At 40.6% G+C, this 27,878-nt stretch overlaps 2 protein-coding genes across 9 annotated transcripts in view; one reads left to right on the forward strand and one right to left on the reverse strand.

Annotated features, from left to right (window-relative positions):
* The window catches only part of LOC129376247 (anoctamin-4-like), a 39,078-nt gene extending 31,704 nt beyond the window's left edge, over positions 1-7,374 (forward strand). For all 5 annotated transcript variants that reach the window (XM_055055794.1, XM_055055795.1, XM_055055797.1 and 2 more), the window contains 12 exons: positions 289-453; positions 581-617; positions 770-881; positions 1,455-1,512; positions 2,066-2,163; positions 2,472-2,614; positions 4,459-4,611; positions 4,683-4,830; positions 4,945-5,064; positions 5,682-5,787; positions 5,958-6,191; positions 6,844-7,374. In XM_055055794.1, coding sequence (XP_054911769.1) covers positions 289-453; positions 581-617; positions 770-881; positions 1,455-1,512; positions 2,066-2,163; positions 2,472-2,614; positions 4,459-4,611; positions 4,683-4,830; positions 4,945-5,064; positions 5,682-5,787; positions 5,958-6,149 — 1,332 coding nt within the window. In that variant the 3' untranslated portion in view covers positions 6,150-6,191; positions 6,844-7,374. The remainder of the gene's footprint in view (positions 1-288; positions 454-580; positions 618-769; positions 882-1,454; positions 1,513-2,065; positions 2,164-2,471; positions 2,615-4,458; positions 4,612-4,682; positions 4,831-4,944; positions 5,065-5,681; positions 5,788-5,957; positions 6,192-6,843) is intronic.
* Positions 7,375-13,589: 6,215 nt separating this feature from the next.
* On the reverse strand, positions 13,590-27,809 carry LOC129376213 (amphoterin-induced protein 2-like). Of its 4 annotated transcripts, none has more exons than XR_008607723.1 (3): positions 27,417-27,809; positions 13,938-14,014; positions 13,590-13,826 (listed from the first exon to the last, which is right to left on the reverse strand). XR_008607723.1 is itself a non-coding variant. In XM_055055749.1 (2 exons), exon 2 carries the CDS (start codon positions 25,719-25,721, stop codon positions 24,204-24,206), a length of 1,518 nt encoding a protein of 505 aa, XP_054911724.1. In that variant the 5' UTR covers positions 25,722-25,810; positions 27,417-27,809; the 3' UTR covers positions 21,440-24,203. The 4 variants fall into 4 exon arrangements, 1 of the variants encoding a protein (XP_054911724.1); XR_008607724.1 differs by lacking the exon at positions 27,417-27,809 and adding an exon at positions 19,626-19,692; XR_008607725.1 differs by lacking the exon at positions 13,938-14,014.
* Positions 27,810-27,878: the final 69 nt, after the last annotated feature.

Here is a 27,878-nt window from a genome sequence, read left to right on the forward strand (position 1 = left end):
AACGCCTGGGTGGACATAGCTCCGCCTCCGAGACGAGGCTCCTGCAGTTTAGGAGCCTCCAGCTCATACAGCCGCTGTCCCCTGTGGCTAAATGGCGCTAACATTCGCTCTCTTTCCTTTCAGAGGTTGTATTTTTAGTATTTAGCTGGAGTTCCAAATGAAAAGGTTGGCGCCCTTGAAGCAGCCAAACGTTTAGCATCCAAAATCCGTTCTGTTTTGCTGTCGCTTAGTGAAACGCAGCAGTTCTTCTCTCGCACAGCACGTTCCTCTGTCACTCTGACCTCCCAGATCCTGGTGGTGATCGCAGCCGTGTTCGGCATCGTGATCTACCGCGTGATCACCGTCAGCACCTTCGCCGCCTTCGGCTGGGCGCTCATCAGGAACAACTCTCAGGTGGCGACGACGGGCACCGCAGTCTGCATCAACTTCTGCGTCATCATGCTCCTCAACGTGGTGAGTCGGCCGCTCACCGCCCACCTGCTGCAAAAGCATTCACAGCCAGTCATCTGTTCACATTTTCTGTCACATATGTTAGGTGGTACACAGACTGATGTACTGAGTTCCTATTTTTTTTTCACAGCTTTATGAAAGAGTCGCCCTTTTCCTCACAAATTTAGGTAAGACACGTTTAAGTCTTAAAACTTTTTCTGTACTTTTCGAATGCACAGTTGAGTGTCTGGGTCTGTAAACTTGTCCATGAGTCGTCGGCGTTCCTGAAACCAGGAACATAAATCAACTGCACTTTATTTCTTCCCCCGTGCGGCTACAGAGCAGCCAAGGACGGAGTCAGAGTGGGAGAACAGCTTCACCTTCAAGATGTTCCTTTTTCAGTTCGTCAATCTCAACAGCTCAACTTTCTACATCGCCTTCTTTTTGGGAAGGTGGGGAGGTTTAGCGTTCCGCTCCTTACGTGCAACGTGACGGAAGCAAATGTAAAAAAAAAAAAAAAAAGGAATACAAAGCAAACTTATAAACGGGGATAAGAGTCCAAAAAAATGAGAAAATTGTTTGTAAATGCTAAAAAAAATCAAGTTGAAATAGGAAGTATTATTGATGTTACAAAAGACCAATGCTACTTTTGTAACAAATCTGGGTAGCTAACAATATGTAATCTCAGTTGTACAGCAAAACACCCATTGCCATTTGTTTTTGAAATAAATGTTTGTAATAGGCCACAGCCCTGTTTTGGTAGCTGAGGGAGCTCTCAACTTTATTTAACAATCGATTTCAACACATTGCTTGTTCTTGTGAAAGAAACAGTTACTTATTTTTCAGTAATTTGATGTTGGCTATTTGCTAATGAGCTAATTAAAAAAAACCTCTCCTTTAGTGATGCTCCTCTGATGTTAAATAAGAGAGTTTCTCTGTATCAGACTCAACTTTCCAGCCCTTTGCTGATCACTTACTGTACAAATGTTTGACTGTGATCATCAATGATGTTGTTTTATTAACAGATTCACCGGTCGGCCGGGCGCATATCTACGCCTCATCAATCGCTGGAAGCTGGAGGAAGTGAGTTTTTCCATGACGGCATAGCCAAGAATTGTGGATTCCTGGAGGTAGAAATTAGAAACTGGGCTATTACTGTAAACCCACTCACCAAGCATTTAACCCTCATCTCTAGTAAATGCTACTTCTGGGAACATGCGAGGAAAATAAAGCACGGAGGAAGTCCACCAGGACAGAAGACCTGAGCGGACACTTTTTGCCGCTGAGCTAATGTGCTCCCTGTTGTGCTTCTGCAGCTGCAGAAATGGAAAACTCCTCTAATGGGATGAGGACAGTTCATGTCGGCCTTTTGTAGCCGTGCAGAACCATGACTGTGCTCACTGGTTCACGCCGTACATTTCCTTGACAATCAAAAGATACATTTTGTTCAGTCGATGACATTTTTGCCAAACAAATGTTTGGCAAAGATGCATGAGGTTCCAGCATACTGGAATTGCTTCATGTTCCCAAGTAACTGTTACCAACAAAACCAAATAGACTAATGATAACTCTTATTAGTGTTCAGGGTTTTTTTTTTTTTGATTACTGATCTAATATGTTTTTGTTGCTGCTGCAGTGCCATCCCAGTGGCTGCCTGATCGACCTCTGCATGCAGATGGGCATCATTATGGTACTGAAACAGACCTGGAACAACTTCATGGAGTTCGGCTACCCGTAGGTTCAGCTCCTTTTCGGGTTTTTTTTTTTTTTGCTCAGTTTTGTCATTGCCCTGTGGACGGTCCTAAACATTTTCACCTCCACATTGTGCATGTGACTATTGGTTGAGGGGGAACAAAATAGTTCAGCAGCAGTTAAAGAATAAAATGTGCCCATCCATTAAAAAAAAGGTCCAGACATCCTATTGTCTAGATAAGCCGTGATTGGTTTATAACTGTTTTTAATGGACACAAAGCTAAATCAACACAGAACACTCTACTTTAGGAGTGACATGTCTGTTGGGTCGCCTTGCATTGTGCTTCCAGGCTCATCCAGAACTGGTGGACTCGACAGAGGTTAAAGAGAGAGCACGGCCACATCCCCAAGGCCAGCCTGCCCCAGTGGGAGCGGGACTACAACCTGCAGTCAATGAACGCGTACGGACTGTTTGACGAGTACCTGAAGATGAGTGAGTCGGCCCTCTATTCGGTTTCTGTTCTTCATTCAGTCTCCGCAGAAAAATATTTCATGGCGGGGCTGGGCTTTGAGGTGACCTCATAGGCGTTCCACTGTTTAATCTCTTTAAGTATCATGAAAATATTCAAACAAAACATTTTGTCATTATGGAGCTGATCTGCTGTACACGTTATGTAATTGTGACATCCATCTGCTCCGGTTTTCGCTGCCGCTTTCCTTTCTCTTCACGGGACGCATAAACTCTCTTCTTTCACGTTTGTGTCAGCGTGGAATAAGTTTTAGCGCGAATTAATTAACAAGCGTTATGGAAATGATAGAATGGGATTTTATAATAAAACTCTGTAGAGGAAGAGCGCCATACTGTGGAGTATTTGGGTATGTAAAGTGGTATTTAAAACTATTCCAGTTGTTTTTATGCACAAGGATTTTATGAAATGCCTTGTGAGCAAATCAAAATATATTCCTTTTAATAAACAGTTTATATATTGTGAGACTAACTGCATCAAGAATACTTCCAATTAAATACTACATAAGCTTTTAAGTTAATGGGAAACGTCCATCTGGCTGTTTGAGTAACAATCATAATACTAATAACATCTATGAAAACTATTTTTATCTCTAAAATATTGTTTGTTGAATTCCTTAAAGTTTCTAAGAAAATCAAGTCCTAAGTCAAGATTAAAACTGAAATCTATTTGTGCTGTGACATAGTTTTTTTTTTTTGTTCCTGTTGTTTTTTTTTCAGAGGTAAAATGAAGCCATTCAAGTGAGACAAAAGTTTGTTGATCTTTGTGAGTCAGACAAGAAGAAGAGGCTTAATGTATAGGCTTGTCCATATCTACAGTCGGACAATAATTAAAAAGTCTAAATTGTGTTCCTCGGGGTCTTTGGCCCCATTTTGTACATTCGATATTACGCGACCCTTTGCGATATCTTCTTTAAACTCCCTGTGTCACCATCTGAGATGAAAGATCAGCCCAACACAAACCTCTTCAAATTAAACAATGACAAAACTCTCCAGATTGGAACAAGGTTAGCTCTCTCTAAAACCTTTTTTTTTTTTACACAATCATTGCTACCATTTCCCTTTGACTTGAGGTTAAAGGTCTGGCCACTAACTCCATCCACCTCACACTGATACATCACAGAAACCATCTCTGTCCATCCCAGTGTACTCATTTACTTAATGCCGGTCTTCTGCATTGCTTATTGTAACTCTTCTTTTGGGTCTCGCTCTCTCAAAAGAAGAGACCCAAAAGAACCTAAATCTCCAGAACCCACTCCTGGCCTCTTACTCCGTACTGAATTCTCTTCAAAGGCAGTCTATAACCATGTTTCTCCATGTCTCTCCGAACTCATCTGCACCATTCCAAGGTGTTCCTCCTTCTTAAAATATGCCACCATATTTAAATATGCCTCTTTGAAGCTGAATGTTTGTATGTGAAAATGATTGATGTTCAGAGATTATAATTGACTCTCAGAGAAAGCCTGGAAGAGATAGTAAGCAAGTGCACACATCAATCACTCTGGAAGATTACTTGGGGGAATTGACTGAGCAGGACTAGAAGCAGTTATGTAGTCTTAGAATGGAACAATTTGATTGTAAATCAAACAATGAAGAGACTGGTTAGAGTCGTGAATGAAGGAAAATCGTAGCATTGTTTGAAGGGGACGGTTTGGAAAGTTTTTTTTTTTTGGTTGACATGGTTATTTAGATTAGTTGTCACGGTGAAGTCGACCTGTAAGTAAATGATGGATGATGGAAGATCTCGGCGCCTACATTACACCCACTGCACCGTTCAACCGTTCAACGAAGACGTGCTGTCTTTGTGTCAGTTTTGCAGTTCGGCTTCACCACCATCTTCGTGGCCGCGTTTCCTTTGGCTCCTCTCTTAGCGCTGATCAACAACATCATCGAGATACGTTTAGACGCCTACAAGTTCGTCACCCAGTGGCGGCGACCTCTTCCATCACAAGCTAAAGACATTGGTAAGGAAAAGGCTATAAATAGTTCTGTGAAAAGACGCTTTATTTTGGTGTCTAACTATTCTGTGACTCAGGAATCTGGTATGGCATTCTGGAGGGTATCGGCATCTTGTCCGTCATCACCAACGCCTTTGTCATCGCCGTCACCTCGGACTTCATCCCTCGTCTCGTTTATGCCTACAAGTACGGACCGTGTGCCGGTCAGGATCGAGCCGGGGAGGGGTAAGAGTTATGCTACCTCATAAGAGTTCGTTTGTTCTCTTCCTTTCATGCTGGATGGTGTATGATGTCAGTTTCAATGTATGTGTTTAATGCTATTTCTTTTCTTTTCCCCAGGTGTATGATGGGTTATGTAAATGCCAGTCTGTCTGTCTTCCGAGTTTCTGACTTTGAGAAGAGATCCCAGCCAAGAACCAATGGCTCTGAACTTTTTGAAGAAGCTGTGAAGTATTGCAGGTGAAGTTGAAAGGACTATGTAATTTGTGTGGGTGTGTCAGAAACACCCGAAAAAACATGTTTTATAGATTCAACCATTAGAGTTCTGTGGCGACTTCTGATGTTTGGCATTTTGAATACAACACATTGTCAATTGAAGTTGACATTTTAACCTGTCTTCAGCAATTTTTTTCTTAACTAGCAAAACCAACAAAGTGAGCTTGACTGATTGTAAGCATCAGTCATTTTGTCGTTCTATCAGTCTTGTCCTAAACTCTAAGATATCAAAAATGCTACCAACATTTTAAAATTAATAATTAATTTAAGCGTCCTCTCACCCCTCACTGATGCTGAAAATCACTAATATCAAATCTTCTTCCCTCATTGACAATATTCTCACTGAAGAGTGTTACGGTTGGCACAAATTAGTTGGTATGGTGTGTTTTAATGATCGGGAAAGGATTGGGTTTTCAACTCTGTAGCTAATTTTTTGGTGCATCTCTTACTATTTTGTATTTCCAAATACAAATACAGAATATGTCTTTCCAAATAGTAGAAGAAAGCAGACAAATGAAAGTGTTTTTTGTGTGACCTCAAAGATTATTATTTTTTTGTTTTTGTTTTACCTTACCCAACAGGTATCGGGACTACAGGGAGCCTCCGGACTCAACTGAGCCATACACTTACACTCTGCAGTTCTGGCACGTCCTGGCAGCCCGGCTGGCGTTCATCATTGTTTTTGAGGTCTGTTTGTGTTGATGCTGATTGTGTTATTTTGTTCTTGTTGCAAACAAATGTCGGAAAAAAATTCACCTTTATCTTTATTTTGGAATAACTGACACATTTCACTGAAAATGGGGTTTAATTTACATCATAGAGATCTGGCTCTCTGATTTCTGATTCGGTTTCCACAGCACATGGTCTTTGCCATAAAGACCCTGATTGCATACCTAATCCCGGACCTACCCAAGGACCTGCGGGACCGGATGCGCCGCGAGAAGTACCTGATCCAGGAGATGATGTATGAGGCCGAGTTGGAGAGATTGCAGAAGGAGAAAAATGAGAAGAAGAAGAAAGACAGGACCCACCATAAGGAATGGCCTTGAATACAACTGTCTGCTACATTTTTGGATTGGTTGTACAAGAAAGTAATTATCTTCTTTGTAAGATCATTAGTGTTCTGTTGATTTTTTGTTTGTTTTTAAAACTAAGTCAATTATATATTCAATATTTTTCCCTCCATTTTTTTTATGTGGGGTCAGGATACTTCCTTTTAACACTTTTAAGGTAAAAATGAAATACAAAAGTAATTTTTGGCATTTTTATGGCATTTTTCCAGATGAAAGACATAAATACACTCAACCGCCACATATTTTCCATTCCTGAAGTGATGATTGGTATTTTTTCTTTGAAATAATTCAATTAATATTTGAATCTAATGCTAAAACTGAAAAAAATATATTTGCAGCTGAATTAAAGGAAAATAGAAGTAAAACATATGAAGTCTATTTCAGACCAACATTTAATTTTCTTTCCATTATATAGATCTTAATCAGGGCTATAAAGCTTCTTCAAAAAAAAAAAACTGAATCTGAAAAAAAAAAATCTTGAATCTGATATGTAATTTTGAACATTTCAGTTTCAAATTTCTTTTTCATTTTGATTTTTTTCTTTTCTTTTCAACAAATTTATGGCCCCAATTTAGCTCCATAGGAGACGCTTTAAAATAAACTTTTTTCTCATTTCCAGGCTTTCAATTTGTTTTGTTTTTTTGTTGTTTTTTTTTTTTTTTTTTTACAGTGGAGGAGTTCTGCATGTACTGGATCATCAAATCTTCCTCCTGCCATGTTAGACCAGCACCTCCTGTTGGACAATTACAGAACTGCATCCAACACAGAGCCACCCTGGAGCCTCTGTGTCCAGAACTCCTCAGCACACGGGACTTTTAGCAGCCAATTTTGCAACTTTCTTCTCTCTTGTTCAGACTTTTAGCAGCATTTGGCTTCAGCTCCTGAATGTAGATTACAAGCAAGAATAAAACTTTATTCCTTTGTAGGCGACCGGAGCTGCTCTGCGGAGTTTAACGAATGATAAACCTTGTTTACATTTCTCCTCGTTTTAGGAGTTTATTTTTATTTTTGCTTTATTGTAAATAAAATGTTGAAATGAATGAATGTCAGGCCGTGCACTCTGCTGTAGTGTAGTTCAATCACAATAAAAGTCACATAGTTGAGGTTCCTTCTATTGATGCTGCTGTGGTACTTTCTACAGTTTGCTATAAAAACAGAGGCTCAGATTAGTACCTGGAGTAATAAACGTCATTTATTTTGAGTCCCTTTGTTTTTGTTATTTTTTTCATGAAATGTTAAAATTGCTGCTAATGTTATTAGAGTAGTATCAGGACAATTACAAAACAAGTCATTCTAAAAAGTAGTCAATTTCATAAGTCAAACTATTATTTTAAATAATTTATCTCTAGCACTTAATTTTGATGCTTTCGCATGAGTCAGCTTTCATTTTTTCCCAAAAAAATTATCAAAATAATTTTGAAGCCTCAGGAAATATTTCAAGAAGTTCCATAACATCCAAGAGGAATCATTATATAGCGCACGTTCTCCTCTCTTCGGGTTTTTTTTTTTTTTTTGTAAAATAAACGAGGCGACAATTTAATGTTTTAACAATACAATGGCTTTGGCACAAACTGTTGGTGTTTTTTGTGACTGAGTTGTTCTTAGACATCGTAAATCCATGTCGGTTCTGAGCCTTCCTCGATTAGCCGGTAGCTTCGTCGACTGTGACCCAGGAACCGGCTCAACCAAGACGCCAGAGTTTACGCCAGGTAAGACTTCCCTTCTAAACTTTTGAACCACCACTTTTACTCCTCTGCTGAAATATTGTGTTTATGTCCTTCACTATTGTTGCTTTGTCAGTGTAGTTTGTGATCAAATTTGTCCATTTTTGTGTTCATTTTAACAACCAGCCATGAAACTTAGCTTAACTTTAGCTAAGTCGGGCACGGCACGCGGTACTGACAAAAAATGAATAAGATTTTAATTTAAAACTAAAAAAATTACAAACTATTAAATGAATGAAACAAAATAAAGAATTAAAAGTAACTACCGGTATATCAATTCAGAGCACGAAATGTTGAAAAACCTGCTGTTTTCGTTTTCACCACCAGATGGGGCCAGAGCTCGTTTCCAGTTTAATTATGGCAGCTCTGTTTATTTGTTATTGAATGTTAAAATTGATTGTATTGCTATTAGAGAACAATATGGGTCAAAGCAATTGCAAAACAAGTCATTTTAAAAAGTTCATAAGTCAGACTATGTATTTTATATACATATATACATATATACATATATTTTATATACATTTATATACATTATATACATATATATATATATATATATATATATATATATATATATATATATATATATATATATAAAAATTCCCTTCTCACCCACCGCGGGTGGTTCTTATCCTCTGAGCTCAGGTCCTCTACCAGAGGCCTGGGAGCTTGAGGGTTCTGCGCAGTATCTTGCTGTGCCAAGGACTGCACATTTCTGGACTGAGATGTCTGATGTTGTTCCTGGGATCTGTTGTAGCCACTGCTCCAGTTTGGGGTTACTGCCCGATATATATATATATATATATATATTATATATATATATATATATATATATATATATATACATATATATACATATATATATATATATATATATATAGAGCTGACTGGATAGCTCAATACATAAGGCATCAGTATATCACCCGAGAGGGCAGGGTTCGAATCCAGTCTGGGTCCTTAGGCAAGACCCTTCAAGCTACTGCCTACCTCATACCATGAGAGATACTAAGTTGCATAACATGCCGGCTCAGAAGTCGCCCGGCCAAACAAGGTCTGCGTCAGGTGTTGGGGAACCAGAGCACCTTGATGACAAATGGGCTACTGGAACAAGACGGAAATGGGCGAGAGATGAAAATGTGGATCTGTTGGAATGCTACTACTCAAGTAAACCCTAGTGAGAGAGGTTACATGCAAAGACTGGGGAAGGAATGGTTACTTCGACATCCCCAGTCAACTAAGCGCTAAACAAACTAGTAGCTCAGTGTTCCAACATCCGCAAACGGCAACTGCTATCACAACTTGAGATTGACGAGATACAACACAAATGCTACGGCAAAAGGGAGGAACCCGGATGTCAGGACTGTGGGGACTTAACTACAAGTCCCCACCCAGTGAGGGGATACACGGCCCCAATGAGCGAAACAGAGCTGAACGAGACAGCTGCTGACCTGAGAGAGAGAATCATGACCCGAATGACAACCAGGCCTCCCCGGCGCCAATTACAACGGCTGAGTGAAGTACCATCTGAAAGTCTCATTGAGAATGTGAATGCAGCATTGAGAACGATCCCTACCAACACCATAACAGAAACCAATGAGCTGATCTACAAATCAGCATCAGTGATCCTTGAGATACTTGGCTATAAGAGCAACCATGAGACCCAATACCCACCATGGAAAAACGGTTAGAGGCTAAAATCAGGTAACAAGGAGGGAAGTGAGCCAACTGTCAGAGCTCCACAAGGGTGCAATGAAAAGACCAGTACCCAGAAAGTACAGGCAGATGCCCATACCTGAAGCACTCGAGACTGCAAACAGAGGCTCCAAGCCTTGTCCAGCCGCCTAAAGAGATACACAAGGGAGAATGAATCCAGAAGGATTAACGGCTCTTCTCCACTCAACCAGCTAAGGTGTACTCTCAATGGCAGGGTAACAAAACAACAGAGCAGACCCACCAAGGCTGGAGACGGAACAATACTGGAAAGGCATATGGGAAAGGGAGGCGTCCCACAACAGCAATGCACAGTGGCTGATCTCTCTACGAGAGGACCACAGCAACCTCCCTGAGCAAGCCCCGGTAACCATCACTGTGACAGATGTCCAAGAAAGAGTCTCAGGTATGAAAAAACTCGACAGCACCAGGGCCTGACATGACCCATGCCTACTGGCTAAAGAAACTCACTGCTCTCCATGAGCGAATGGCAGCCCAAATGAACCAGCTGCTACAAAGTGGGACTCACCCTGAATGGTTAACTGAAGGGCGGACAATCCTAATCCAGAAGGATCCATCAAAGGGTCCAGTCCCACCCAACTACCGACCAATAACCTGCCTCTCCACAACCTGGAAGCTCATGTCAGGCATCATAGCGGCCAAGATAAGCAAACACATGGATAAACACATGAGCACGGCACAGAAGGGTATCGGTGTAAATACCAGAGGAGCCAAACACCAACTCCTCGTAGACCGCACAGTTGCCCGAGACTGCAAAAACCCGACACACCAACCTGTGCATGGCTTGGATTGATTACAAGAAAGCCTATGACTCAATGCCGCATACTTGGATCATTGAATGCTTAGAGATGTATAACATCAACAGGACTCTGAGAGCCTTCATTGCAAACTCGATGAGGCTGTGGAAAACCACCCTTGAAGCCAACTGCAAACCACTTGCACAAGTGTCCATCAAATGTGGCATATACCAAGGAGATGCTCTGTCCCCGCTACTGTTCTGCATAGGCCTGAACCCCCTCAGCCAAGTTATCAACAAGACTGGCTACGGATACAGACTCAAAAATGGGGCCAATATCAGTCACCTACTCTACATGGATGACATCAAGCTGTACGCCAAGTGTGAGCGAGACATCGACTCACTGATCCACACCACCAGGATCTACAGCACTGACATTGGGATGTCATTCGGACTAGAGAAGTGTGGTCGGCTGGTCACAAAGAGGGGGAAGGTCATCCACACAGAAGGGGTCTCACTCCCAGAAGGAACAATAGCAGACATAGAGGACAGTTACAAGTACCTAGGTATACCACAAGCAAATGGCAACCTCGATGAGGCCACAAGGAAAGGAGCCACAGCTAAATACCTCCAACGAATAAGGCAAGTCCTGAGAAGCCAGCTCAATGGCAAGAACAAAATCCGTGCGATAAACAGCTATGCCTTGCCCAGTAATCAGACCCTGGAATAATTAGCTGGCCAAAGGAGGAGATAAAAACCACAGATATTAAGACCAGAAAAGCTACTAACAATGCATGGAGGGTTCCATCCCAAATCCAGCACCCTGAGACTGTACACGAGCCGCAAGGAAGGAGGCAGAGGACTAGTGAGTGTGAGAACCACTGTCCAGGACGAAACAACTAAGATCCATAAATACATCAGGGACAAAGCCTCAACAGACAATGTGCTCAGTGAATGTCTCAGACAACAGGGAACGGAGGTTGAGGTGCCAGAGATACCATCATGGGAGGACAAACCCCTACATGGGATGTACCACCAGCAAATAACCCAAGTGGCTGATATCAGTAAATCCTACCAATGGCTGGAAAAAGCTGGACTCAAGGACAGCACAGAGGCCCTCATCCTGGCCGCCCAGGAACAGGCCCTAAACACCAGAGCAATAGAGGCCCAGATCTACCACACCAGACAAGACCCAAGGTGTAGGTTGTGCAAGGAGGCCCCTGAGACAGTCCAGCACATCACAGCAGGGTGCAAGATACTGGCAGGGAAAGCGTACATGGAGCGACATAACCAAGTGGCAGGCATAGTGTACAGAAACATCTGTGCAGAATATGGACTGGAAACCCAAGATCAAAGTGGGAAACACCCCCAAAGGTGGTGGAGAATGCCAGAGCTAAGATCCTGTGGGACTTCCAGATCCAGACAGACAAAATGGTAATGGGAACCAACCAGACATTGTCGTAGTGGATAAACATCAGAGGAAAGCCGTTGTGGTAGATGTAGCAATACCAAGTGATTGCAACATCAGGAAAAAGGAGCACGAGAAACTAGAGAAATACCAGGGCCTCAGGGAAGAACTGGAGAGGGCCTGGAAGGTGAAGACCACAGTGGTACCTGTGGTCATCGGGGCCCTCGGGGCAGTAACCCCCAAACTGGAGCAGTGGCTACAACAGATCCCAGGAACAACATCAGACATCTCAGTCCAGAAATGTGCAGTCCTTGGCACAGCCAAGATACTGCGCAGAACCCTCAAGCTCCCAGGCCTCTGGTAGAGGACCCGAGCTCAGAGGATAAGAACCACCCGCGGTGGGTGAGAAGGGAATTTTTTTTATAGATAGATATAGATATATCTATATCTATATCTATATATATCTATCTATCTATATATATATATATATATATAGATAGATAGATATATATAGATATATATATATATATACATGGATTAAGGTGAATTAATTGTATGTAAAGTTAATAACTGTACCTAAGCAGCACATTGCGGCAGCTTATGTTGGTGTTAAAGTGAGAAGAGGGGAATCGCGAGACGTGTTGAGCTTCCTCATGGATTTTAACCAGCTCATATCCCCACTCCGTGCTGCAGGAACATTTTGACTGGCTGCTTTTTCTCTCACCACTCTCATTGTGACCTGCAACGTGCCTGAGGACATTCCTGTGGGCCCGTTTTATTTCCCGAGCACGTGTTTATCCGACAGGATATCGTTGTGAACGTCAAAGTAATCATAGATTAGAGATCAGAGGCTTGTCTTCCCAACATGGATTACTCAGCAGAAGCAGCAGCGCTCCTGCAAAAAAAAAAAAAAAAAAAAAAATCCTCAATTTTCATTAGTAAAAGCAGGGGACAGAAGAGGCACACTGTTTTTTTTTTTTCTCTATTGGTGCAACTCCTCTCCCCTATAAGAGGATTATCTTTGACATACGCTCAGGGGTTACATGAGGCTGCCAGAGGATAATATCTGACATTTCCTCACATCCTGCATTTTGGCAGCTCCCACTATGTGGAATTGGTGTAGCTTAATGAGGTATGGCGAAACAGTGGCTGTGTGGCAAAAAAAGGCGACAGGTCCTGTCAGCAAGATAATTAATCAGAGAAACGCTTAAGAGAACTACCACGGTGATGGCAGCATCATGCTGTGTGAATGATTTTTTTTTTTTTTTTTCAGGAAAGAGACAAAGAAGCAGGTCAGAGTTGATGGAAAGCTAGAGAAACCGGGTAGGCTCAGCCATGTGTTCGACTGGCCCAGTCAAAGTCCAAATCCAGTTAAAAAAAATAAAAAATTCTAGAAATATATATCTTCACAGATGCTAAGTCCACTTTAACACTTAAAGAATTTAGTAAAAACTGCAGTAAAGGTTTTTCGACTCCCATCTCGCGTAAAAAAGGCACCTGCAGAGCTGCCGTGTTTGTCCACGTTTGGTGGAATGTTGACCGAGTTTTTGGGCATGTTTGTAATGGAAACGCAGCTACTGTCTCATTAAAGAAACCCGCCTAAGGAAACTGGGGCGTGTGCTCGTCTGATCTGATCTGAAAGCGCCGGCTTGGTTCAAAAAGATCTGTCTTCAATACTAAGGATACAGCAGTCATAGAAGACGTGCTTTCATTAGATTACGTCATGCTGCTAAGAATGTCTCCATCGGGACTTTCATCAAGAATACAAATGCCCGACTCAGACTTTAAAAAAACGTCTTTATTTCATTCTGCTTTATTTCACATAGTGTTATGATTTATTCTGTATAATATAAAGTAATGGAGAGTAAACAAACTTTAACTGGCACATTTTTACCCCATGGAAACTTATGTGCTTATGTTAAGTGATGAGTAATCAACGCTGTAGCGAATCGCACGTCTCGTCTCTGACCTCTGTTGTTTCTGCTGTCCAGCCTTACGCATTAGGACTGCAGCTTGTCTCCCCACGTCTCATCCTGCATCGTCACTGCAAACACCTGAGGGGGGGGGGGGAAGGGAACGAAGGGGATAAAAAAAAAAGAATCAGAAATCTCCTGCTGTGATTTGGGTTTCGGTTGCTGGGGCAACGCAGCTGACAAATCAATCACCATTTCCATTCATCTTTTTCCTCTCTCCTCTGTCTTCCTTTCAGCGTCGTTTCCTCCGTCCCTTCTTTACACAGTCGCTGTTGGAAGTAAACAATGGAAACAGATTCTCCATTACTATGTGGAGTATACTTTTATATTTTGTGTTTATAAAGTTAGACTGTATTTTCTGTTGGGAGTAAAACTTCAGGTTAGTAATTTTGTCGTCTCTTTGGTTAATCTGTTCAACTCCTGTGACTTCTACACATGTAATTGTGCAGTTTGACTTTTCGGCAATAAATTTGCTTAATAAAAGCCGGTTGGCAGGTTGATGTATCTTACGTTGAATGATAATATCGTCCCCAGACGACTGCACAAGTAAAAGCTCTTTGTGAAGTAGAAAGGGGAAAGTTGAAAAGTTCTTTCCGGGTAGTCGATAACGGTTCAATAATTGACCTTCAGAGTTAGCATGACAGCGCTAAAAATGAAGTTGTACACAGTTATGCCACGCTAAGCTCGTCGTGTTGCTAGAAAAATCAGCTACTGTAACAGTGTGTCTGTGGCAAGTTTGAAAATTGATCACATTTGATTTCCATTCAGTCTCACTGACCTTGACCTCTTTTGTGAAGAGGAAGGAGCAAAAAGGTCAGACTTTAGAAGTGCAAAACTGGTGGGAGAAAACCCTGAAAGATCTTCTATTAGGTACTCGGCAAATTACAAGGTGTTCCATTGCATTTAAGAAAACAGATCGACGTTCAGGAAAATGTATTTTATACAAAGTAATCTAACAATTATTGAGCCAAATTAGCATCAGAATTAGCAGGGTAAAGTAGCAGTTTTTTTTTACGTAATTTATTCTTGATGTCAATTCCAAAATAAAATCCAAACTAGAAAAGTGGTATTTTGAAAAACATTCATGTTGAACGTAACTGAAAGCAGTTGTTGTTTTCTGCTGGACTTGACGGGTTCCGTGTTTTCGCCGTCCCGGCTCGCTGTAAACGCTTCACATCCCGCCGATATTAAAACCTTCAAAGACATGGGGAAGGCCAGGCACTGCGAGCCTGTTTCCACGCTGAAATATTGGATGTGACCGTAAAGGGCAGCGCTGTCATCGCCTGCCTCAGAGACAGAGGAAATTACTTCACAGATAAGGCTCTCTCTCCTTTTCACCCTGTTTCTATGGAATCTGGGTCAGCAGCAGGGACAGCACTGGACACAAGTTGTATTTGGTAGAGTCAACAAAAACTGCTTTAAAACTGCAGTGTGTAACTTTAAAATTATATATATATTTTCTTACATTTTTGTTGGTAATGTCACTATGTCATGACAGTTTAGTGTGAGATGGATAACCTATGCTTTCTCTCCGAAACAACCAATCAGAACCAGAAGTAGTTGGACATATATATCAGGCATAAAGAATTTTTCTAGTGTTGGACCCCTCAAACAATGGTTCCCAAGAATAGAGCCATATTTGAAAATGCTAATCATATGGATACATTGCAAGTCATTCAACTGTTTCTGAAATCATTTTTGATCCAGAAACCAAATTTTTCAGGTTTTATTATATAAAACCTGTTTTTTTTGTGCACTTCTATTGCATAAATGTTTAAAAGTATTTTTTTCCCACTTAATAAAAAAAGAAACTTGTTCACTGCTTGGTACAGTACAATTTACAATGTAACCCCAAATGAATCACCTCACATTGCCTACAGCTGAAAGCCCACGTGAAATTAAAGCTTCACAATGTTTTCGAACCTGTAAAATTCCCTTTAAAAAAAAAAAAAAGCATGTCCTTCACATTTTTATTTTTCCCCTCCATGTCTTTAATACAAAAGTTAAGTTTCACTCGGATCCACAGTCATAATATTACGGCGCTAAACACTCACCCCTTCAATAAATAGCTGCCATCAGTCTCTGCGCTCTGAATCACGTTCCCTCCCATGTCTGCCTCCTCCGCTGCCTCTGATGTGCACCTTAAACCGAGGCTTTTTACCAGATGAAACAGCCATTCTCTCCACTAAGCCCTCTCTTGTTTTCGGCTGAAGCACTTTATCGTTCTAAGCTTCCAAGAACAAGTTCAAGCACGCTGATTTCTACTCGTGGTGAGCTGGAGTCTTGTTGCCTGCGCAGTGTGTCAAGCATTGCCTTCAATTTTCTGTTTTGATTGTCCCATTATGAGGATGGCCGTGGATCGGGCCGTTTGGATCGACCAGTGACTGCAAGCGAAGACGCCCACGTGTCCGCAAAACCCAGAGCCCAAACCGTCACATCAAGCTAACATTGAGCACGGCAGCTCAGTTCTTTGAAATACAAGATATTTCTCAGAGCAAGACTGGTATAAACGTTAAAAATTTAATAGAGGAGCCATGTTGTAATTACTTCTGAAGGCGGAGTTTCAAAAAGAGCAGGAGCTTCTTAAAGAGACAGAGGCCCAATTTCAAAGTGTTAGATCCCGATGTCAAGTTATTTTTAAGCCATGTTTGATATATATGGAGCATGTTTATAACAGTTGAAGGTAATGTGGTTACTTGATTTTGCTATTGAAATACATAATACTGCCCTTTAAATATTGCCAGGCAAATACAAGCTAACTAATGTAGCGCTAGTAAGCACCAAGTAGTAATCAGAGCTGAAAGTAGTTCTTATAGTCTATTAAATCTGACTCCATTGGACCAACAGGACATGTAATAATTTGTCTCTGCATTATTCATCATTCACTACTGTTAGGATATTGGCCTCCTCTGTTTTATTAAAAAGTATTGCTGGCTGGATATTAACATTCCAGATTTTCATTTTATCCATCTTGCGTTCAGATTTGCAGACGATGGTAGTAAATTAGTTCAACTGGAGCCATTAAAAAGAGCTAACGTGCTGCCAGCGCCTTCCCTCTGAGACGGACTCAAAACGGCTCAGCGGTGCTGCTCACCTCTCTTCTCAAAGAAACTAATAGGCAGCTGCTTCCCCTTACTTCATTTTCTCCACCTCCTTTCCTTTTTCTTTCTCTCTTTCTGTGAATTTTGTGTCTTGAGGAAAGACGCTAATTTCTGAGGGAACACAGAACTCAGAAAGAAAGTCTGAACCTTTGAAATCGGAGAACGCAGCCCTCCGCTGAGCCGTCGTCCAATTCTCAAATGGCCAATCTCCCCGTCTGTCCGTCCCTTTCTGCCCTTCCTTCGCTGAATCCTTAAATTCATATCTTTGTTGCGATTTGTTGCTGTATTTTGCCAATGCGACTTCAAAATAAGCATGTGCGGTAAAAAAGACTGGATCCGAGCCAAACAATATCAATATATGCAGGTTATTTGGATTTTGGACGAAATTTGCGTCTTAAAAGTCGTTTGCACATTAGAAACTCGAGCTCTTTTCAGTACAGGACTGCCTTAAAGTGTGCTGTCCAGATCCATTAACAACACGAGTAAGAACCCAAGGCTAATGATTTGAGGTTAATTAAAACAATGGGAACAATTTGCTAAATGGATCCATTGTCTTTTTTTGTTTTTCATTACTGTTCCTATTTTAGTTCCAGCCCACACTTCCATTCTGTGCAGGTGAATTATGAATAGTCAGGTATCGACTGCATTTACATTAGACTCATAGAGTAAATGATTCTGTAGTGCTGGGTAGTGCTTCCACATGCAATTACTGCATATTTAATAGGATCTGTGATTAATACATAACTTTGAACAGCATATTATATTAGGCCTTACCACAATTATGACAATAGTAATTAACTGAACACAAAACTCTTTGTCGTAAAGATAATAGGAGGCTATTATTGACATTGTTGCAAAGTACTCTGTTGGATTATTATTACTGATTGTACAGTAATCTGTTGAAAAAGACAAATTTTGCATGTTTACTACAATTTTGCTCGACTCAATTCTCGCTTCAGAGCATAGTCTGGACTTTCTCCCATTCACTTGGATTCCTCCAAAAAAAAATCTTCTCAGCCAATCAGAGAAATAGAGAAGTTTTGAACAATAATGTCAATTTTTTTTTTTTTTTTTTGCGCTGTTTTAGATTTGTAATCTCCCTGCAGTTTTAGCAATGTTTTTATTTTTATTTTACCAGGCTAGGGGGAAAGAGTGCCCTTTTTTTGTTGTTCTAAAATAAATGTTAAAATTACGCTTGTTTTGCAGAATCTGTAGGAAACAATCCTGGATTCACTAAACTACACATGTATTTTCTTTTCGTGTCCTACAAGAGTCTATAGTAGACCTGGAAAGGCATTGTAAAGATTTATTTTAAGACTTTCAGACGTTATTGAATTATTCAATCTCAGTATTTTCACTTTCCAACAAACTGTTAAGTAGCCCTTCAAAGCAGAGACAGACTTCACAGCCATTAGCAGCTAATGGTTAGCGAATCATGGTATCTTCACACTGCCTACAAATCACTGAAATCAGTTTTTGTGCTGTTGTCATTTTTTTCTTATATCTACTTCCATATAAACAAGTTAGCCATTTACTGCCTAAAAAAATGAAAACAAAACTCCTTAGATTTGCTGTTTTCTTTCATTCTCGTCCATGAAAAATAAGTCGCCTAACTGATAGCAGCGGACCATAAACCCCTCTCTCTGTAACAACATAGATTTTTATCTGCTGAACAGCAGTGAAAAATGTGTTCCAGGCTTTTATACAGGACTGACACCAGCAGCACATTGAGAAGGTCACGCTGCAGACCTGTGAAAAGCTACATGTCACGACAAAGTGAAAAGGAATACCTTCAGCACCTGCTTCCTGTGAGGCTCATGGCATTCGCAAAATTTCTTTTCTGACATTCCAACACTAAATTTGTTGTCTTTAATATTAGCATCTACAAATATTGGTAGACCAAATGCTCATAATAAATTGTTTAAAAAAAAAACTTTTTCCACATATTGTGACAAATTCCCTCCAGACATTTTATTCCACTTTCATTCGTCCCCTAAAAGAAAAAAAAAACATTATCTTTGGGAGAAAATATAAAATGGAAAAGATGGCATGCATATGGGTGCACCTTGTTAAATTAATACTTGTGCCGGTGACAAAAATAAGGTTTTGCCAGAGTTATGAATATGTCCACAAAGTCACCAGCCTGGACTGAAAAACATGCAAGACGGTTGAGGACGAAATGAGATTTGATTTTTCATGCATCCAAATCAACACAGATGACTGCAGGGGAGGACATTTATGTCCTATTCAAAGTGAGGAACTAAATCTATGCAGTTACCAGGGACACGAAATGACCTCACAATCCGATAGATTTGGATGACTTTTGCCAGATAGTGGACTAATAGTTAAAGCTTAAACAAACATAAATAAATTTATGTGAACTGATTATTTTATGTTTTTAAACTTTGCGATGTTGGTGTCAAGAGCCAAAGTGATTTATAATGGTCTTATGCTTTTCAATCACAAAAAGCGAACCGTTCAACAGGGGAGTGTAGGCTCTGGAGAGCTGCTGTAAAAGGATCAGTGTTTTGTGGTAGCATCGGCAGAAGCCTGTAAGAGGATTTCTGGAAAGGCGATTTGTTAACTAAAAGGTTGTTTGTCGTTATTAAATCCTTCTGATGTAACATGACTTTTTGTTTTTGTGTGGGGTGGGGGAGGTTCATCCAAATCGCTCTTTTTGATTTATATCCCACTAATACCAAAAACACACGAGGGAAAACACAGAAGCCAAACATGACAGGACAAAATGTGTCGTTCTTGGATATACTACCCAACTCACCTCCAGCACTCAGACGTTCTATTCTACTTTCACTCATTGTGACGAAATGTCACCTTGGCTACTTTCTTCTTGACCATAAGACAAAAAAGAAACCCTGGTTAGGAGAGCGTCAGCCAGCATGGACTAACGCATATCATCACATTAGCAGATGTGGTGATATGTTGCAAATGATCCCACACGTTCGGAGATCAGACAAAGGAAAGGTGGAGAAATGTGGGTCACAGTGAGCTCTAGGGCATTCAAGCAAACGTCGCTTTGATTTGTGTGATAGTGATCTGGGCTGACTGAAGCCTCCGGGCCAAGCCCAGACACTCCTTCTGTCCTAGCAGATACAGATCGATCTTCAAGGGAATCTGTCCAGCCGTGTGGGTGACAAGGTGGTCGGGATGTAGGCAAATGCATTTTCCGCAACATCCATAAAGATCAAATTGTCAAGTGTTTGCCTTGCTGCTGTAGCTGCAAAACACATCCGAATATTTGGACCTGAACTTCAATGGCCCTTTAAGGAAGAGTAGAGTAAACAGAATTCATATCATGATTTATCCTCCAAAGCTATAAAATTCTATCTTCTGCAGGTTGGAGGTCTGCCCAAAAACTCACAGTGGATAAGTACCTTTGAGCATGGCGTTTGCAAATGGAAAGTATTTCACCTTGCATTGCAGTTGCATCTGAAGATTTGCATAATGAAGGATGCATGCTACGTGAGGAAATACAGGAAATATCTTGGAATATTATCTCCCGCTAGGTTTGAATAGTACATGTAAATTGGGATCAAGTGTGTGTAGTTGACAGTGTTCAACTGGCTAGCTATGTACTTTACCTGTGATGTTACGTACTTGTGCGTTTATTCCCCCCTATATATAAAGGGGCAATATTATGTGTTTTCCAGCCACATAGTGCAATTTTGTAGCATAATCAAGTAACTGTTACCTTGAGTTATACAATGTTACAAATATCAAATATGACTTTAAAAAAACCGACTGTCATTTAACACATATTGATATTATATGATATTGTGCATTGAAACAATGATCCAAGCCATGGCCAATGACTCATACATCCTAATTGTCCCATTAGTGCCCTTAATGGTCCGATTAGAGTAATTGTTCTGACTAGAACTTATGAGCCTCTTACTTACAAACATGTTCAGAACTGAAGAAGCCTTCTGAATCACAGGCAGGAAGCAAAAGATCTCCTTACTTGAAAGATAGACTTCATGGATAAATAATTTATTAGGTCTTGAGATGCTGGCAAAGTGTACATTAAATACACTCTTTCTTTAAACACACTTAACTCGGCTTATATTCTTCTGGTTGAGATCCTCATAAGTCATGTTTTTAGATAACCCAGTATGGCTAGTAACTGGTGTAAAAGCTATCTGCATAATATTAGGAAACCTGGAATAATTTAGTGCCATTTACTCTGAATCCTTGTCAAAACTTTTCGTGTATCTGAGTTGCAACACTCATTATTACTAGATTATTGCCCTGCTGGAAGAACCTGAAGCTTGGAGTCAATAGCTGAGTTTCCTTAACAAATATCCACAAAAAAACGCAGTTTTGCAATTATGATGTTTCAATTCAATATGAAATGTAATTGAAATCACACGCGAATAAATTTGTTCATGTAATAAGTCATTAAAAAACACGTTGCTCTATTGTCCTCCTCGCACTTCCTGTCGTCCTCTTCTTTGTGGGTTGCACCAGTGGCAACATCCGCTTGTTGGTCATGAGACTTGTGTGTATGTGTGACACATAAAACATCTCAGTCTGACACCAAAACATTATCAAAAAACAAGAAATTGCCATGTTTCCATTAAGAAAATTTATTTTTGAAATGTCATCCTGCACAATTATATCGTCAATGAAAGCGCAACTAATGGCAAGCAGATATACGTTGTGCACATAGGACAGTGGAAACAGAAAACCCTGTTGTACCTCTTAACTGATTTAAACATGTCCTGTTAGTATTCAGTCAAATGGTTCTGATAAATCGTGGTAATGTCAAAGGTGTCATTTCTAGCGTGAGACGTCTTCAACATTTAATGTACAAACAGGACACAGTCAGTTAGTTGTTAAGGACTAATCAATGACATTTACAATTGTTGACATTCTACACTTATAAAAACAGTCTGTAAACTCTAATGTATTGACACAAAACACAGATTTAGATTTTTATCACTAATCTTAAACGCCTGCCTTCTAAAATTACATTGGGTTATTTTGACAGCTTCAAAACAAAAAATTTAACTTCACTTCTTTTTCTCCATGCATCATTTCAGCGGTGATGTTGAAACTGGAAGTATACTGCACAATGACTGCCAAAGACAATGTAGGTAAATAAATGAAATGTTAAAAGCAAAAAATCCCCAATCAACAAACTAAATGTTGGTAGGATGTGTTGTAAAGAATCACCCAATGACTCCAGCTCAATTGCTAAAAATCACCAAAGCAAAGCCTTGGACTTTGCTATGAGGATTCCTGTAACATGTTCATGTAAACAGTTTTTGAGGTCACGCAACATGCTAGCGTCTATATGAAGTGAAATGAGGAGGAAGACACAAGATAAAGAAACAAAAAACAAAAGGCCATAAGTCTGGGACTCAACACCGAAAATAACTCAACACCAATTTAGCTAACCACAAGAGCGCAACATCCATAGATTTTCCCTTCATCAAACCTATATAAAAATCAGAGTACCATTCAAAAACTTCTCAGTACAATTTACCACCCGTTTTTCACAAAATTTCATACCCAGATGGGCTCCAAAGGTATTCATAAGCTGGTTTCTTGTTTCTTGAAAACAATGGGGGTTTAGCAGAAATATTAAAGACAAAAATATTGGTGGCAAACGCTGTCTGGTGACTTTTGACGTCCTAGCTACTGCCTTTGGCACTGTTGCTCCTTCAGTGTTGCCTCCTCAAACTCCTCACAAATAATCATTTTCTCTACGGTACGGGCAAAAGTGCATTTCTGTTGTTTTTCTTGCAAGTGAGTTCGAAATGTGATCTATTGATTTGGCTTGTAAAACTCTTAGCCAAAGAGTGATCAACAGTCTAGGCCAGTGGAAAGCCCTGCAGTTGAACAATGAAAACGTTGAGTGGTGGAAATACAGACTTTGTCTGTGAGGAAGCCGTTCATCTGTTGTTTAAACACAGCTGCATCATTTTTCCGGACAAGTTCCCACTAAACTACACTTCACTGAAACCAAATCTGAGCTTCTCATAAAAGGCACTCTTCATGATCATATTCACACCAATGTGCAAAAAATTACTCCTACATGTTTTAGCGTTGTGTCTGTTTCTCTGCAAATCGAGCACCACAGTCCCACATTACTATGAAAATTTGCAAGCAGCAATTTTCACTGACCTTGTCATTTGAGAGTCACTGGGCCCACTTTTATGTGAAAATAATACACATATCTTGTATGTAATTCTGAGCCCATGCTGAATTCCAGTTTAGTTAAATGGAAAGAGCTAATAAAAAGCATAACAGATGAGGTTTCCAGTTAAAACAACTGCATGTAAAAACAGTGCTGTGGAAAAATATTTGCCCATTTCAGTCTTTGCTTTTTTCGCCACCCAAGAGTGTTTCAGATCATCAAGCTAATTCCAATATCAAAGATCATTTTGTTGCATGCAAAGTCAGTTTCCCACAGATGAGTTCGTTTTATTAAAAGATGACAGTTATTTAAAACAAATGGCCCTATGTGAAAAAGTAACTGCATGCTTTGTAAAATAATAAACTTTATATGTTTAACACATTTTCTTATTTACAAAGCGGAGTTCAAATTTACTGGTTTACTGATTGAGATTCTGCATCACAACCTTAGGTCGCTCAAGAACCTTCCAATATGGCAGAATAAAACAATTCAATGTTTATTTGTAAAAGACTCATTTCAGATTAATGCAAATTATTGATTGCCTAATAACAACAGTTATTAGGTAAAGGGGATATTTATTTTTTCACCTTTAGGGTTGTGGTCTGGCTGGTTCCGATAGATTTTTATTTAAATAATGGCCATTTCAAAACTACAGTATGTGTTAATTTATGGGATGTGTTTAATATTAAAATTTGACTGATGATTTGAAACATTTATACATTTACAGCTGAACCAAAAAGGAATATTTTAAAATGACAAGTTTTATGAGACAACAAAGTTATCAAAAACAAAGTTAACAAAAAAGGACAAACTATAATTTTATCCAGAACACATGCTAGACAGATAAAGTCCTCCAACTCCACTCATCAGTCAGGTGTGAAAATATCCCTACTGGCCCAATTTAAAGAGCCCTCCCACGTTTCTATGATCTCTGTGATCCATGCATGAACAATTCTCAGAGATAACTGGGACATTTCCATATGAACTCTGAATATAAAACAGACACCACACAGAGAATAGACATAATTTAAATTCTACTTTGTTAAAGGACTGCATTTGAGACAAATTCCCCAACCCAGAATGAACAGCTACTTCACATAACTCACATTTTACATATGTTTTTTTTTTCTTCCACTTCAAATACACAAAATAAGACTTTCAACAGTACAATGTTGTTAAGAAGGTGCTTTTCCCTCACTATACCTCATGAGCAGGGTCTGTGAGGGTGTGTCCCACTGTCCTACTTCCATTTTTGAGAATTCCCTCAGTGGAAATGTGATCCAATGTCATCACCGGTGTTTTTGGGACACTAATATCCGAGTCCTCTGCCTGAGGCTCTAAGAACGCTACCCTCTTTCCGTTGGCACGCCTTTGTCCTGATTCTACCTCTCTGGGGTCAGAACAGAGAATGATGGCCCGTGCGCCACAGCCCCTGGAGCCACCACCCCGACTTTCCCGACATTGGCAGGGAGTGAGGTAGAGGTAGAGCAGGACCAGTATGATGCTGATCACACAGGAAGCAAGGGTGGTGAACGCCGTGTTGAAATGTTCACTGCTGCTGCGACGAGCTAAGCCCGTGGTGGAGGAGACACTTGAGTTACCGACCATGATCCTGACTTCTGGAGATTCACCTGAATCGTAGGAGCGTCCCCGAGCAACCACACACTCGTATATGCCAGAGTCTTCCATTCGCACTCCTTGGATTTCAAGCGTGCCGTTGGGAAAAACCGATAGATGAGAACTCAGATCACTTGCTGAGGAATTCAGTGCTGTTCTTGGGGTAACCCAGAAGACAATCAACCCTTGCTGGACAGGAAGACCTAATCCAGGACATGGTACTCTTAGCCAATCGCCAGGTTCTACGCGATAGCTTTGTGCCTCCAGGTGTATGTCTGACAAATCCTGATGTGTACAATTAACCTCTTGAACTGCAGTGCCTCTACATTGGTATCCAACTTGGAAATCCACCAGTGGGCGATACTGTTTCCAAAGCAAGTATTCAAGCAAAGCAATCAATGCACAGTCGCACAGCAAAGGATTTTCCTGCAAATATATTCCAGCATGGCGGCTAAGAGACAGCAGGCTCTGGACAGGTAACTTGGACAGCCTGTTGTATGACAGATCCAGGAAGGTCAGGTTACGTGGTCCTCTAGGGTCCTCAAAAAGTCTCAGGGGGAAGGATGTTAGTCTGTTTGCGGAGAGGTAAAGTCTCTGCAGACTGTTGACATCACTAAAGGCCCCCGGCATTATTTGGGCAATCTGGTTTCCGATCAGGAGCAGCTCTTTAAGTTCTGTCAGCCCGCTGAAGACAGATGAGTTCAGAACTCTCAACTGGTTTGATGAAAGGTCCAAAAGGAGGAGACGTGGTGTCGCAGTGAAGGCTTTCATCTCGATTTGACTTATGGCATTCCAGCTGAGAACCAGCGTGGTGAGCCGCTGAAACGGTTGGGAAACCCAGTCCACCTGCACGGTTCTCAGGGCGTTGTGGCTCAGATCCAGCCTCGTGGCATAGCTTGGAAGACCAAAGGGTAACGCGGACAGATTGCTCCCACTGCAGGAAATGATATCACTGGCACAAAGGCAGTGTTTTGGGCAAGGGGCCACTGTGGGAATAAAGCCAAGACACAGCAGGAGCAGCATGGCTGCAACAGCAGGGTGGCAACAGCTGCCTCTAACATCAGTCTTGCCTAAAAGCTGTGATGCAACAGCGTGCATACTGGACACCCCTGTGACAGGACTCAGGTTACCGTCTCACTCGGTAAACACATGTCAAGTATACAAGTCTCCGATAACACACTGCACACCTGAGAAACAAGGAAAAAAAAGACAGAAGAATCAGAGGGATTGTCTTCTCCCTGTTATGTAATTGTGTTTAATCTAATGAGTACTATCTTTAAGTCCTGTTTCAATGCAGGACGTAGTAATAAAAAAAAGACATAATAACAAAAACACGATAGGACTGTGTAAGCCATAAGGCACATGATACTAAAAATACACAAAAGCCTAACCCGCAGCTCTGATGGTGGCTGGCATCACCAACACTTGACAACTGGTGGTACCTGCTGGAACAAGTGTAATCTGATCCATGTTTATAATCCACATCACCAGTTTTCCACCTATGCATTCTTCATTCCCTTACTTCATGGTTTCATAACGAATTATGAAACCATGAAGATGACAGTTATTTAAAACAAATGGCCCTATGTGAAAAAGTAACTGCTTTGTAAAATAATAAACTTTATATGTTTCACACATTTTCTTATTTACAAAGCGGAGTTCAAATTTACTGGTTTACTGATTGAGATTCTGCCTCACAACCTTAGGTCGCTGAAGCTCAAGAACCTTATAATAATAATAATAATAATAATAATAATAATAATAATGCAGTTTTATTTTCACTTTGTTTAGAGTGCAATATTACAGCATTACAGTAGCCATAAACTAAACAGTCAGCAATTAAGTTGCCAATAGGGACAATCTTGTCCCATTTGCTTTACACATTTAAAAGCAAGTTTATCAAATATGGTTTATCAGCAAAAAATACATATATAATTTCAAATTCCAAACCAATTTTCAAAAGCAAATTTGTTGAATATTAAGCAGGTGAATTTTAATGGAAATCTTCAGATAGATCTGTTACCAAAATAGAGTAGTTGATTTAATTAAACTGGTGTAGACCAATCAAATGCTGTCTATTTGAATAGCAATTGTATAAGTTTCATAACAAAGTAAACAGTTCAGTTCCAACCTAATTTTAAAAATAACTACTTCGAGAGGTATGAGTCAAAGCTCGGTTTGTTAGCATGTTTGACATTAGCATTAGCATTCGCCTAAATGAACCAAATTTAAGTCTCACTCAGACCCCAACTCTGGTAGCTACCAGTCTTGTGATGGTCTCTGTATTTTATGAAGCTGATCGATTTATTGATAATACAACCTGTAGCCTATAAACGCCATTTATAATTAGGCATGCCAAACAGATGAAAGAGGCCAAAAGGCAACAGGTTTAACTTTACTGAGAATATGTGTAGGTAGAACAAAAACTGTAAACACTGGTAGAAAATGGCCACACCTGAATCACAACAGACTAAGTAGCTGGATTAGATTTTAATGACTAACATTTAAAAGAAACCCTTTTTACAGTGTAATGGGTGCATAATTAACCTTGTGTTGTTCTAAACTTTACATTTTGCACTGGGCAGAGCAGGAAGTCTACCCCAAAAGACAAGTAATTGATTCATATAATTTGTTTTTTTATCCAATTTATGTTGGGATTAATTAACCCTCTGCCTTCTTGTTCTCTCTATTCCTCTGCGGGAAATGACATGAAAGAGCTTTTTTTCCCTCCCCCAGTTTCCAGCTTCCTAAACCAAAAAACGTCACATTAAAAAAAAAAAAAAAACATTTCACCTTCCCGTCCACACTGTCGCCTTTTCCAGCCCGCCCTCCTGCTCCGACGCTCGGCGGTTCCCGAATCCTTACGATCGTGCAGGGAACTTGGAGCGCCGCGCGCCGCTTCCAGCCGCTCGAGATGATCCGCGACGAGTCTGAGAGGGAAGCGGCTCACCTGCGTGTCGGGCGGCATGTCGGTGCGGGAGGGGCGAGGGGGGGAGCAGAGGCCGAGGGGAGGGGCGGTCCTGTCCTGAGAGTAAACACGGAGCTCACACAGCAACTGGAGACCCGAGAGAGGAGGAAGAAGAGGAGGAGGAGGAGAGGAAGAAGGTGAGGGCGGAGCAACATCAGCGTCACAAAGCTGAGCACGTGGAGGGAATATTTGCCATGTCCGTATTAAGTATCCAAATAATTCAGGTGTGTCAATAATTTCATTAACTCTTACAAAAGTGTGTATGGTTTCTGTATTAATAATTTAAA

The sequence above is a fragment of the Poeciliopsis prolifica genome, unplaced genomic scaffold (assembly GCF_027474105.1).
Source record: "Poeciliopsis prolifica strain line A6 unplaced genomic scaffold, Auburn_PproV2 SCAFFOLD042, whole genome shotgun sequence".
Classification (NCBI taxonomy): domain Eukaryota; kingdom Metazoa; phylum Chordata; class Actinopteri; order Cyprinodontiformes; family Poeciliidae; genus Poeciliopsis; species Poeciliopsis prolifica.

What these genes read in the sequence shown, in the direction of transcription:
- LOC129376213 (XM_055055749.1), bottom strand. Translation starts at nt 25,721, where the DNA reads ATGCACGCTGTTGCATCACAGCTTTTAGGCAAGACTGATGTTAGAGGC.